The following is a 13,046-nucleotide window of genomic DNA, read 5'->3' on the forward strand; positions in this document are numbered from 1 at the left end:
CAAGAAGGGTTTTTGTAGCATGTATTATTTTCCTGTGTTTGTGTGGAATTTCTGCAGAGGTAATGAGGGAAGAGACTGCTGAGATTTTCTAAAATCCCCAGAACTGACATGTCTTTCTGTAGTTTAGATCTGGTTATCTTTGTATTTTTGGATGACAGTGCATTCAATTATTAATTTTCATTCTGTAAAAATAAGTGCACCAAAATAGAAAGAAATAGAAGAAAATAACTCTCCTCCTACACTCCAGCTTGCAAGAGAATGCAAACTGGACATCAGATGAACACTGTAATCTCTTTGCTGGATCAGAGCTAACATCCTTATTATAATCCAGCATTGTGCCTTCAGAGTGGTCAGGCAGATAGCCCTGAGAAACTCATGAGGAAACCTATCTATTGTTGATTGCCTGCAGATATGTTCTCTTGGAAGATGGATGTCTCATTTTAGCTATCATGACTAATAACAAGTGGTAGACTTCTATAAATTGCACAGTCCTAATAGGAGGCTAACTTCATTCAGGATGAAAAGCCATGTCAATTCATGTGGCAAACGCCACAAACTGTATCATTGGTTGAACTGCTGCAGTTGGAACATTTTTATATGTAAGCCACCTTGCGTTCCATCAGGGGAAAAGGCAGGGTATAAACAAATATTTAATAATAACTACCATTATTGCCTGATTTTCCACGTGAAAATACAAAGGGGGATCCTGAACATAAGCATGCAATGAAAGGGAGGGGGGGGGACTAAAACCCTTCCTTTTACCATTCCGAGTGTGACTTGTAAGATAAGATCATTGAATCCTTTATAGGGTTAAGTGTTTCCGTTAACAGCCTTATACAAGTTGTCTGTTGCACAGGAGAGCTCTCGGGTCCAATCCCTGGCACTACAGGATCTCAGGTGGCAGAGCTGACTGTACTGAGTGAGACCTTGGAGAGAGTCTGCCAGTCAGAGAGGACAATAATAGGCTAGTTTCTAAGGAGCGCTCCCTCCCAACCTCTCCCAAGTGTTTCCCAGACTCCTGGGGGAAACAGGTGTCCGCTCTTCCGCGTGGAGATTACCTGTTTTGCAGCAGTGCGCGCGCCTCTCTTTGCCTAGAGATCTCTTTTTGGGGGCGGGGAGGGGGGGTCTCGTTAAAGACCAGTGCGCGGGGGTGGTTGGGGCTTTCTCTTGAGTTTTGGGCGCAGCAGCTGCGAGGGACTTCTCTGCCTGCTGTTCTCCACCGTGTGCGCCCGAGAGAGTGGTCTTTGTGAACAGGACAAAAACTGAGGGGGTGTGGGGAGGTCATTTCGCCTTCTTTAGGAAGGTGGCTGTTTGGGGATTGAGCGGAAGAAGTGGGCGCCCGGGAGCTGCTCAGGAGTAATAAGGCGAGGGAAAGCGCAGAGGGGGCGGCAGTGGCGGCGGCCTCCCTCCCCCTCGTGCGCCACCGACCTTTCTTTTCTCTCTCTCTCTCTTTTATTTCCCCCTCCCGCGCAGGCTGCTCCCTTCCTACCCCGGTTTCCGTGGCAACCGCCCGGACTCCCCCAGCCCCGCGCCTGCTGCGGAATCGCTCCGTAGCAGTAGCAGCCGCTCGCTGCAGGACTCGCTGCTGCTGCCGTCGCTTTCGCCGCCTCGCATGGAGCTCCTGGCCGCCGCGCTCAGCGCCGCCTGCGCCCTGGACCATGAAGGCTCCGCGGAGAGCGTGGCCGGAGCCCGCCCGCCCGGCAGGTGAGCCAAAGAGGAGGAGAGCCCTTCGCCCTCATAGAGCAGGGGGCGCCCCCTTCGACGTAGACCTAAAGACTCGCGAGCGGGAAGTTCGCTGGTCTTGGCGCCAAGCCGCGTGCCCCGCGTGCCTGCCCGCCCCCTGTAGGGAATGTGGGGCAGAGCTCCCCTCTGGACTCCCCCGCAGGCAGGCACCCGCCGCCAAATCCGGAGGCTTAGTTTCCAGGTCTCCTCGAGGCTGCCCTCTTCCATTTCTCTTCCCGTCCATTTCTCGGACGAGGGAGCGAGGGTTAAAGCAGCCGCTGCCCTCCCCGCCTCGCCCCAGCTCGGCCACTCACTCCCGCGCTTCTGAGTCGGGGCGTCGAAGTGGTTCCCTCCGCCCCTCCCCTCAGTGCTGTGAGGGACCAGAGACCAGAACTTCCCGAGGTGTGTGTGTGGGGGGGGGTAATAGCACACCAGGGAGTGTGTGTGAGCCCCGGCACCTCTCCTTTTTGCAATTTTATCATTGGCTTGCACCTCCCTAGGAAAGGTTGATTCCTCATTTGCCCTCCTTTCTGTTGCCCCTCTTGAACCCCATCCCTCCTTTCCTTTCGCCTGCTTCACTTCAGCAGGGGCTTACTGGATTTTTCCTCTCTTTCTGGGAGGGAGCCCAGTGTGCTCAGTTTCCAGGGACCGTGGCCGTGAGGGCGTGATAGATCCCGGAGTCAAATTTTAAGTTTGGTTTATTTACCTTGGTCCCTTTAAGAGCACTTGCAGCCCATGTAGTCCCTTGCTGTTAGCCCGAACTGATTCTGCCAGTAGGGTGGGAAGGAAACAGAACAGGCATCCATACTCCTTGGTTTGTTTTTGTTGTTTTTCTCACCCAAAGTGAGTCTCCTTCCATGGCTGGACCAGTTTCTAGTTCCGAAGAAAGCCCTGTGCATCCCGACTGCCCGGCTGCTTTCCCCGAGGCTCTGCAAGTGATTCATCCCATGACAGCTGACTCTTGGAAAAACTTCATTGAGCAAATAGGTAAGACCAACACTCAGGCTGCAGTCGTGTGTGCTACTAGTTACAGTCAAATGTTCCTCCTTCTGGGAAAGTTATTTTTTCTTTTTCTTTTAAAATGGTGTTGGAGGTTCTAGTGTGTGCAAATGAATCTCACATGACCTTAGCCCGTGAGTCATATCCACCTCAGTAAGACATCCATAGGATTGTATGGATGCATAAACATCCATAGGATTGTTGCTGTATTATATATAGCAAAACAGAAGGCAGAAGAAGTTGGCTGCACATTTCCCACTTTCCATAAAACTGGATAACACTCTTTGTTTTTCTATGGGTGAAATTAATGAGTATGTGTTCATATGTCATTAAGAAACATAAAACACACCAGAAATAAATTTGAGATCTGTAAAAACACCTTCCCCACCCCAAAGACCCTTGACACTTATGAGCAGTATTTTTGGAGGACAATTTTTCCTCCAAAAATAGGCCATCTAAGCAAGATCGTTTCAGAGCATTTTTCCTGAACTATTTAAGGCACCACCAGCAGCAGTATATGCTATCGTTTCTCATAAAAGAACTGAGCTGGCTGTCTTTGCTAGAATCTTACCAGCTCTCATCATCCTTATGCTTGTTGTTATCACTTGCAGTGCGGTAGCGTTCATATTGGATGGTGTAAATAAAGGGGGATTGTGAAGTGGGGACCAAAGCTTGTCTTTCCATGACAGCAGTATAAAAAAGCCCCACCCCATTTTACATTCAAGAAAAAGATATCTGGAATATCTGAGCAAACTGGTAGCATATGTGAGTATTTTTGATGATCTTCTGGTTCCATTCATCTAATTGTAGAACTGGAAGGGACCCTAAGGATCATCTAGTCCAACCCCCTGCAATGCTGCAATATGGAGCTGTCCCATTAGGGGATTGAACCGGCAACCTTGGTGTTATCTGCACCACGTTCTAACCAGCTGAGCTATCCATATCCCTATAGAGGCATAATTATATCTTTTCAATATTATGACTTGTTTATTAGCTCTCTTGAACTTTATACAGCCTGACCAGCAAATAGTTAAGGGTTAAGGTATATGCTTCTCTTTCAGAAAAGAAGCCTTCTCGTAGTCACTACAATATATATATAATTGCTGTCTCCAGCCAAAATCACTAAAGTATTATTTTCCCCCATCCCATTCCTTAACCATACTCACGGTTTTGTTTAATGCTAAGCATAGCCTTGATTATTTACAAAAAAATAATAATCAGCTTTTGAAAATATGTAATAACATAGTTCAAGTGGAATTATGCAAGTATAATTTCACTAGAACAGCACAATGCATTTAAGTGTAATCTCTCATTTTCAGTTAAGTGTGGGAAGCTAACAGGAAAGTACATGGTTTCCAAGGTACAGTTTCTCCTACTGCTATTTTAATCCCATTCTGAATAGTGTTCCAGAAAGAAGCGATTACTGAATATACTTACACTATGGGAAAAAGCTCGTTCCTTATACCACTTCCCCATTATAAATCATGTGTATTATCTAAGATTATAAGCTAAATATAGTTTAGTATACAGAAATATTAAAGTACTTGACACAGAGGTATGTGAAGCAGTTCATGAGTTACAATTTTGATTTTCTTTACATTAGGTAAAATGTAAAATTGTACTGAAATAGATATACTTTTTAAAAAGTCTATTCTCTGCTTACTGGAGCTGAAGGGGAAAGCAATTTTAAATTGCATTTAACTTTCAAATGAAGGGAGTGGCTCGCAAGAAATTAGCACAAACTGGTGTTTTGATTTATTTAAAATGGGATTTACAGTTTTATCTGGTGCAAGATTTTATTCTCCTCATAGGGCAGGCCTAGTGAAAATCCAAAATAAATTTTGTCAAATGCTGTGGTATTATTGAAATTCCATAAGAAATAGTAGGATTTGGTTATTATTGTTACTATATATTATTACTATTTTCCATGGCCTTGTATGATACTAATTATGAAGTATTCCTCATATTTCTGCACAACCTGATACACAATTGCAGGAGCATTCTTGCGCTGCTAAAGTTTGTTTTTTGAAGGTAACACAGTGTATTATGGGAAGACCTTTTATCTCATTGCGAATCGTGGGATACTACAGGTTTCATTATATACTCCTTCGTTGTCAACAAGTTGGTGAAGTTGCTGGATCAGATCAAGTGAAAATTTGAAATTATGTTCTCTCAGTAAGTCATGTCCCTTGCATCTGTGACCAGAACATTGGTTAGCAGAAACAAAGATTGCTTCTAAACTATTATTTGCAAAGCCATTTCAAACCATGGTTTAAAATAATAGTTTAGAAGCAATTCCTGTTTAGAACTAGCCAAAGTTTGTCCAATTTAGACATCACAGCAGGCTATGATATTGCAAACCATGAAAGGCAAAAGAGGGAGAGGACTATGTACCCACGTGTCCAGGTCATTCCTAATCTCCAAGTTATACTCTAGATTTTAGACCAGCATGACAACTGACCTTGGCCTAAGTTGAGCTGTTCTTAATTGCTATTTGGTGGCTTTAGCTAGTGTGCAATATTTAGTCCTAGATATGTCTAAGAGACTAGAATATTGCAGTCTAAATGGGTGGGTTTTTTCATGCTCAGATTGAGCAGCGTATTTGGGACTGGGGAGGAAATTTCCCAGGTTGGATAGGCTAATGACTCTTAAGTTTTGGCTTTTCTTTTGCTTGCATCAACTAGAGCTATTTGTTCTGCAGTGATCTTTCAATGGCTTGTACGATGATACTGATTTAAAACACAATCCTGGAGACTAGGTATTTGGAATCACTACTCTAACATTGTTTCAGATTCCAGCTTTCCTTTTTCTAAACTGTTCTGGCTGAAGCAGCCAGGATAGACAATATTCAAAATTTGTGCAGTAGCAACTACTGTTGCTCGACCAGGACATGGCGCTGGAGGAGTAGACATTCAAAGAACAAATCTGTGTGCTTTGGTGCTTTGTAGGGCTTTTGTATCAAGAATATCGGGATAAATCTACACGTCAGGAGATTGAAACCAGGCGGCTGCAGGATTCACAGACAGATGCAGAAGAGTGCACAGCTACTGAAGACACAGCATCACAGACAGAAGCCACAAATACCGAAGAAAGCAAGGCTGTTCCCCAGATATGCTTGCTCAGGAATTCCACTTCCAGGTTTAATTTGTGGCAAGATCTTCCAGAAGTCAGGAGCAGTGGTGTTCTGAATATTCTCCAGCCAGATGAGATCAAACTTCAAGAGGTAATACAGCTTTAGGGAAGGGTGGATGAAAGGAGCATTGCACTGGTGACATTTCAGTGGAAAACTCTGTGGGTTGACTCATTTAATACAAAACGGCACAGTTTAATGTTAAATCTCATTGATATTAGTAAAGCGACTGTTTTTGAAATCTTTAATTTACTCTCCTTACTTTTGAAAAGTCATGGCCATCCTGTTTTTTCTCAATCCCTTCCTGTTTCTGCCTCTAGAACAGGGTTGGGCTGCTATAGTAACATTAATGGAAGACAAAGTCACGGCTAAAGTTGCTAAAACTGATAATGCAAGTGTCTTTAAGTTTACCAAAAGCAATAAAGCAGACAAAAAGGCATGAGAGGGCTGTAATAAACTCTCCAGAAGTGTGAGTGAAGGACCATTGGATTATCTGTATATTCTTCTCCATGCGTGGAGATGGAGGCCTTCTCACTGTGGTATATAAAAAGCTCTACTGTCAATAGGCTGTTAGGGCAAGGGATGGACACATTCCCATTCTTCTGGTACAGCCGTAACAAGCAAGAAAAACTGTACCACCCCTGAAGGTGGCATAGTAATTTTGCTTCCCATTGAATGCAAGGGGGGGCAGGGAATGAAAGAAAAAACCCAAACCCAAACTGATAACCAGGTACAAAGAAAGAGAGTGAAAGGAAAAAGCTGCCTCTAAATTTCTGTCCTGGGTGGTATGGTATTGAACTTGAACCTTCCCTTTCATCTTCAACCTCTATAAGATTGCTGTTAGGAAGAAAGAAAGAAATTGCAGAGATTACAAATTAATTAAATGCACCGGTCCTTATTGTGAAAGATGTTGGAAGAAGCTCCCTTTCTTTTATTCAGAAATGACAGTTTTTAGATGAACTGAGAAACTAAACCATAATTTACTCATTCACTGGGAGTGGATGGCTTTCACTAAAGAGTCCTTCAAAATCTCAAATGATAGAATTGTTGATCTTATAATCAAAATACTACACATAACCTATCACTTAATTATTTAATAATTAGGAGGTAAACAATGTCATACCGTTTTTTTCAGAAGCATGCCAGAGGCTCCAGGAAATTATTAACCAGTCAGAAATTTCTGTGTAGATTGCCTTAATAGTTATTTCCACCAAACATCTATTCATTAATTTTTCATTTTGGGCTATGCAGCTTATAATCAAAGTAAAAGCAATAAAATGTAAGATATACAGCAAAATAAACAAGACAGAGAGCTAAAAATAGAGCCAGCCAAGAGAAAATAATAGAGCTGTTGAACGTATACAAGAAAAATCATTACTGGGGGCGGGGGGAATCAAGGGGAAGTTTTAATGTTTGATGTTTTACTGTGTTTTTAATATTCTGTTGGGAGCTGCCCAGAGTGGCTGGGTCGACCCAGTCAGATGGGCAGCATACAAATAACAAACAAACAAACAAACAAACAAACAAACAAACAAACAATAATGTAGCAATTTTAATACCTGGGTGAAAGATGCAATTTCCTTTCTTCTGCATAACTATTAAAGGTGCAGAAGCCCTGTTTTGTTTAGTACGTATTTCACCAGCTGTTATACATTGAAGTACATATGCTCTTCAATACGGATAATCCAGTGAGCACATTTGGAATACTCTGTATGGATGTAGTCATCTGAGAAAGAATATTTAGGAGCTGGAGGAAATACAGTCTGCAGGTTTTTATTGTGGTACGAGTGCTGGGCTAAACAGATCTTTGTTTTGATCTAATGTTCTTTGTTTTGATTCAGTAGAGTCTTTTTCATGTGTGGAATCATACATAGCGTAAATGCAGAACAGCACAATGCAATTGTTGGGAATTCAGAATTCAGCATCCTGAATATTTCAGCTGCTGTCGTGGTTTTTAAAGGAAATTTCTAATCTTTATGGTTGTACACATACAAAATAGGCTTAAAATGGTCAGATTTCAGCTTTTCTGGGCACAGCATTTTGGTTACCTTGGTGCATTATTTTTAATGGTGGAGAGTATGCATACTTCCACAAGACACAAAACTGGGGCAGTCACTATATACCGTATGTCCCCATGGTTGACATATAGCTGCAATCCTATACGCACTTACTTGGGCATAAATGTCATTGAACTCAATGAGGGTTATATCTGAGTAGTGGAATATGACTCTGGCGTTTGTCTGATGTTATGCCTTGCTGCCAAAACTGCAGGATTCCTGCCATAGGGACCTATTTTTTTCCCTGTTTTTGGCTGATTTTATTAAGTCTAAAAATAGCTGAAGAGTTGTAGGAGTAATGACAGGCTCCTAGCTCCAAAAAAGGATTTTAGCTCCCAGGAAAGGTCAACCATTTCTTATTTACACTTTGTACGACCAGCCTGAGCGTTAGTATCATTTCCTATTTAGTAATTCTTAGTCTACAGATGTTTTAAGTTCAAAATCTGAGAGCTTTGAAAGGCAGATATTCTGGAATTAATGATGGTGATTATTTTCTTCGCCTTGCTTTTCATATCATAACTGGGGCAGATTGAGCTGAAGTATGGCTTAATTTAAATAGCTTCGTGCCTTATGCTTGTTTATAGTATGTGCTGCAGTTGGAATAGCAAATTTTTTAACAAGTCTATTAAAGTATAGCAATTCAAAATGAATAAATGTCAATAGAGGCAGAAGAGATGCTAGAGCCATTTACAATAAATAGCAGAGTAATACTTGTGAAATAAATATGTATTGTATAAATATACCAAAAAATGCAACAACCCAAAAACGGTTGTTGAGGTGTTGATATTATTTTAAAAAACAAAGTTTAAAGATTTTTTAAGAAGGGGGAGAACTTGACATAGAAGTATCCTTTTCAGTGACATTATACATAACATGTTCCAGCCTAATGAATATGTCAGTCAAGAGACGTGGTTATACAGGTCCAACTTTTTTCAAGGCCATAACTTAAGACACTGTGATGGTCCACAAAGAACAATGAAACTAGAATGGTGGCCTATAGCAACTTTTAACAAATTTTTGTTCTAGATCAGTTGGCATAGGCAAACTGGGTCCTCCAGATGTTTTGGGACTACAACTCCCATCATCCCTAGCTAATAGGACCAGTGGTCAGGGATGATGGGAGTTGTAGTCCCAAAACATTTGGAGGGCCGAATTTGCCTATGCCTGTTCTATCTAGGACATGAGAGCTTCCTAGGATGGAGGATGAGGGCTGCTTTTTGTTTGGTGGGGGGGAAAGAGCCAACTTTGAAAAAGGGTACTGTTTAAGGTTTCATAGGGAGGTGCACATAGCGATAGGGGAAGTGGGTAAGATTCACAGCAAGGTGCAAAGGTATATATTCATAAATCAAGATTAAATTAAAGTTAAAAGCATTTGTGTGTGTTTTAAATATATCTTTATTAATTTAAGATACATATATGAAAAAACAGACGGACAAACAAGTAAACAATCAATCAATCAATCAATCAATCAAACAAACAACAAAAGAATCAAACAAACCACCACACTATAAGATACATCAAGATTAATATAACCATCATCATATATACTCCTGGTACTGAAATCAATTATAAAACTTATAGAGAAGAAAATTTAAAATGACTTCCAAGCATTTGTTATTTTTTATGTCTCATAATAACCAGATGTGGTTGCCATATGTAATCTGGCACATGTACAGGGGAGCTGACCCAAATGTTGGCCCTAATGGCAACAAGAAAGGTTCTGGCTACTCTGAAATGGGTCAGCATTGAGTCCAAGTGGTACATTGACAGCACTGGCACAAGGAGGCTCTGGAACTGACTGATTAAAATGATGGGAAATGAGGTTTTTCTGGAGTGGGGTGGCAGTTTGCTTTCAAGCCTCTTGTATCCTATCCCACTAGAGAGTGCTGACAGCTTCTAATACTGCACCTATTGGGAACTATTTACCCTTGTTTTACGCAGGGTGGCATTGAAGCAATTGTGGCTCAGGCCTTTATGCGTACTGCAGCAACTACAGAACGAGACGGAATTGGTGTGCCCAACAAAGATTTATACCTAAAACTGTACAGGCCATTCTTAAAGCAACATAGGCAAATTTTGGTTGAACGAAGCTAAGAAAAGGGAATTATATAAGTGTTCTGATTTATAAAGCGTTCTGATTTATAAAGACCATAGGCAACGAAAAATGAATTGGAATGGATGTTGTGTCCTCAAGCGATGGAAAAAGTAAACTGCTTAGAAAGTAAGTGATAAAGTTATTTTGAAAAGGTTGACAGAGGTGAATCTATCACTATCCATATTAGATGAAATAGTGAAACACGCACAAAGGCTGAAAGAATTGACTACGCATCTGTAAAGAAAGCGAGCAAATGTTTGCTAGTACAATGTTCCTAAATCTAGATCTGGATCACCATATTTCTGTTTTTAAGCCTGTCCAAACAGGTTTTGGTGTGAGACAAAGCGGGGGGAATTAGGGATATAGGTTTCCAATAAACACAAATGCTGGTTCTAATTGAAAATTAGAGTAACTGCACAAGATAGTGGGCTGAAATATTTTAAACTGCTAGGGGTTATAAGGCAGGAAAAGGAAAACTAATGGAATACTGATAAAAATGACTATATCACTGATGGATAGCTTTAATTATCTAAACATCTGTTGAGAATGAATCACCAATGTCATTCTTGAGCTATATCGAAAATAACTGAAAGATGCAGAGGAGACAAGCCAGAGAGAAGACATTACTCAGGTTCTTGTACTGGTCTAGCATGGAGAATGTGACTGTAATGGAGAAGACTTGGAACAACTATCTAGCAATTATAAGAATTCATTACTATATTGTAAAAATACTTATTCATGATGATGCTAAGCACTGAGCTGTTCAAAGCAGTGAATGAGCTTGAAGGCCAAGAACACTTCTTTTAGCAATTCTAAATATGTTTCTTCCTTCTTGGTGATTTTAGTCTTAATACTTTGTTGTACCCTATTCCAGTTCACATCCAAACTCTGGTCTTTGCTGTGTGCTTTGATTTAAAACTTAGTCTCATCCTGGACTTGCAGCATTATTTTTTCCTGCCACAGAGGATTATCTTTGGAGGAACACATACATAAGATACTTCACGTAATCTGGGAAACCGGGTTCATGTCTCCGCTCCTCCACATGCAGCTGCTGGGTGACCTTGGGCCAGTCACACTTCTGTGAAGTCTCTCAGCCCCACTCACCTCACAGAGTGTTTGTTGTGGGGGGGGAAGGGAAAGGAGAATGTTAGCCGCTTTGAGACTCCTGAAGGGGAATGAAAGGCGGGATATCAAATCCAAACTCCTCTTCTTCTTCTTCACCAGAATGAAAATCAAAATAGATTTTTGCAGGGAAGTATGTGAAAATGAGGCTACTAACAAAGACTTTCCCTCCTACAAAAGTCATGTGCATTTTCCACCAGTATTTCACTACAGGAGACAAATGTTATGTAAGAATTGGAACTTAAATGTTACATTAGGAGTTGGTCTTCCTTTGCTGCTTTTTCATGACTGAGTGCAGTTATGCAAGAAACTGATTAATATGAACATTTATTGAACGTTTTTGGAAGACAAAACTATTAGGGAAAATTGATATATTCAAAATGTTGCTTGTAGTGTTGTACCACATTTTTTGCACACCACTATTTGTTGAAGTGGAAAGTCGGGTGTCAAAAGCTCTTTTTTAAATGCCCTCCCTTGGTTTGTTTGTTTGTTTTGCAGTTTGGCACTATTTTTCCACCAGCAAACACGATAATGACGCAGCACCATATAGCCTGTCAGATTTAGCTGTGTGACAATGTCACTGACAAAGTCTTTGCAGTGCCGTCACTGATTGGAAAGGAAAGAAGGAATGAATCCCTGTTGTTGCCAAGGAGATTGGCAAAATTCACATTCCTTGCTGTGCTCAGTTTTGCCTCTTGCCCCCCCCCCGGCATGTGGCCCCCAGAATGTGGTGGCCCAGGAAGGAATGTGGTCCTCGTGTTCCCCACCCCTGTTACAATATCTTCTGCACAATTAGAAAATTAAGTATTTCAGGTAGCATACTCAAGTTTCAACTCTTTAGAAAAAGCATTCTGAGGTGGTTGTGGTTGTTTTAAACTTACATGTTCTGATTCAGCTGTAGCTGTACTTTGATTAGCAACTCCAGATGGGATGTTCGGTCCCATCTGCATCAATTCTGCACCCTAAAGTTCGTTGTCATCCAGATCCATATGGTGTGGTCTGGCTTGGTAATCGGGGTGGTAACTCTATAGAGGTGTGAGCTTTTGCCCTGTGACTGTGAATACTAGACTTGCCTACCTGTCACTGAGGCTTTCAGAGCCTTCACTTATATTGTGCATCATTCATGTACAATTTTGGAATTCTTCTGCAGGCCATGTTTGAACTGGTTACCTCAGAAGCTTCGTATTACAAGAGCCTGAACCTTCTGATATATCACTTCATGGAAAATGAGCGATTGAAAAAGATTCTACATCCTTCAGAGGCTCACATCCTCTTCTCCAATGTCCTAGATGTCATGGCAGTCAGTGAGCGGTAAGGCTTTTAGCGATTAATATGTGTAGGAATTAAATCTCAATTTTGTTGTTGCTGTCCCTGGGGAGGCATAGGTGGGGCCTGTTCGTGTTTTCAGCTTCTGTAAATTATCTTTATAAGTTAATGTCTCCCCTTTTATACTGTAGAGAAATGTACCATTGTCCATAACTATACAGTGGTACCTCGGGTTACAGATGCTTCAGGTTACAGACACTTCAGGTTACAGACTCCGCTAACCCAGAAATAGTACCTTGGGTTAAGAACTTTGCTTCAGGATGAGAATAGAAATCGCGCGGCGGTGCTGCGGCTGGAGGCCCCATTAGCTAAAGTGATACCTCAGGTTAAGAATAGTTTCAGGTTAAGAACGGACCTCCAAGACGAATTAAGTTCTTAACCCGTGGTACCACTGTACTGACTTAAACAGCATCGTTGTTGAATCCCATACATAATCCTTTATTTTGAACCAAAAGCGATTACATATAAAAGGCCTTAAAATCAGATGGAAACACAGTTCCCTCCCTATAATAGGGAGGTGATTGTCCTGGGTGGAAGATGTGTGGGTGTCATCGTAGTAAGTTGCGAATTTGACTGATCACTGCTGCTCTTCAGC

The 13,046-nt window shown here is 41.5% G+C and overlaps 1 protein-coding gene across 7 annotated transcripts in view; it reads left to right on the plus strand.

Annotated features, from left to right (window-relative positions):
• Window positions 1-13,046, plus strand: part of NGEF (neuronal guanine nucleotide exchange factor) — a 63,392-nt gene that overhangs the window by 30,975 nt on the left and 19,371 nt on the right. For 6 of the 7 annotated variants that reach the window (XR_014526793.1, XR_014526794.1, XM_083505651.1 and 3 more), the window contains 4 exons: window positions 1,474-1,704; window positions 2,567-2,709; window positions 5,670-5,944; window positions 12,276-12,436. Coding sequence is in view for 5 of the 7 variants with exons in the window: in XM_083505651.1 (XP_083361777.1) it covers window positions 1,474-1,704; window positions 2,567-2,709; window positions 5,670-5,944; window positions 12,276-12,436 (810 nt within the window). In the remaining 2 variants the exon portion in view is untranslated. The remainder of the gene's footprint in view (window positions 1-1,473; window positions 1,705-2,566; window positions 2,710-5,669; window positions 5,945-12,275; window positions 12,437-13,046) is intronic. The other variant, XM_083505652.1, reaches the window with a different exon arrangement.

This window comes from Podarcis liolepis, assembly GCF_965112155.1.
Source record: "Podarcis liolepis genome assembly, chromosome: 5".
NCBI lineage: Eukaryota > Metazoa > Chordata > Lepidosauria > Squamata > Lacertidae > Podarcis > Podarcis liolepis.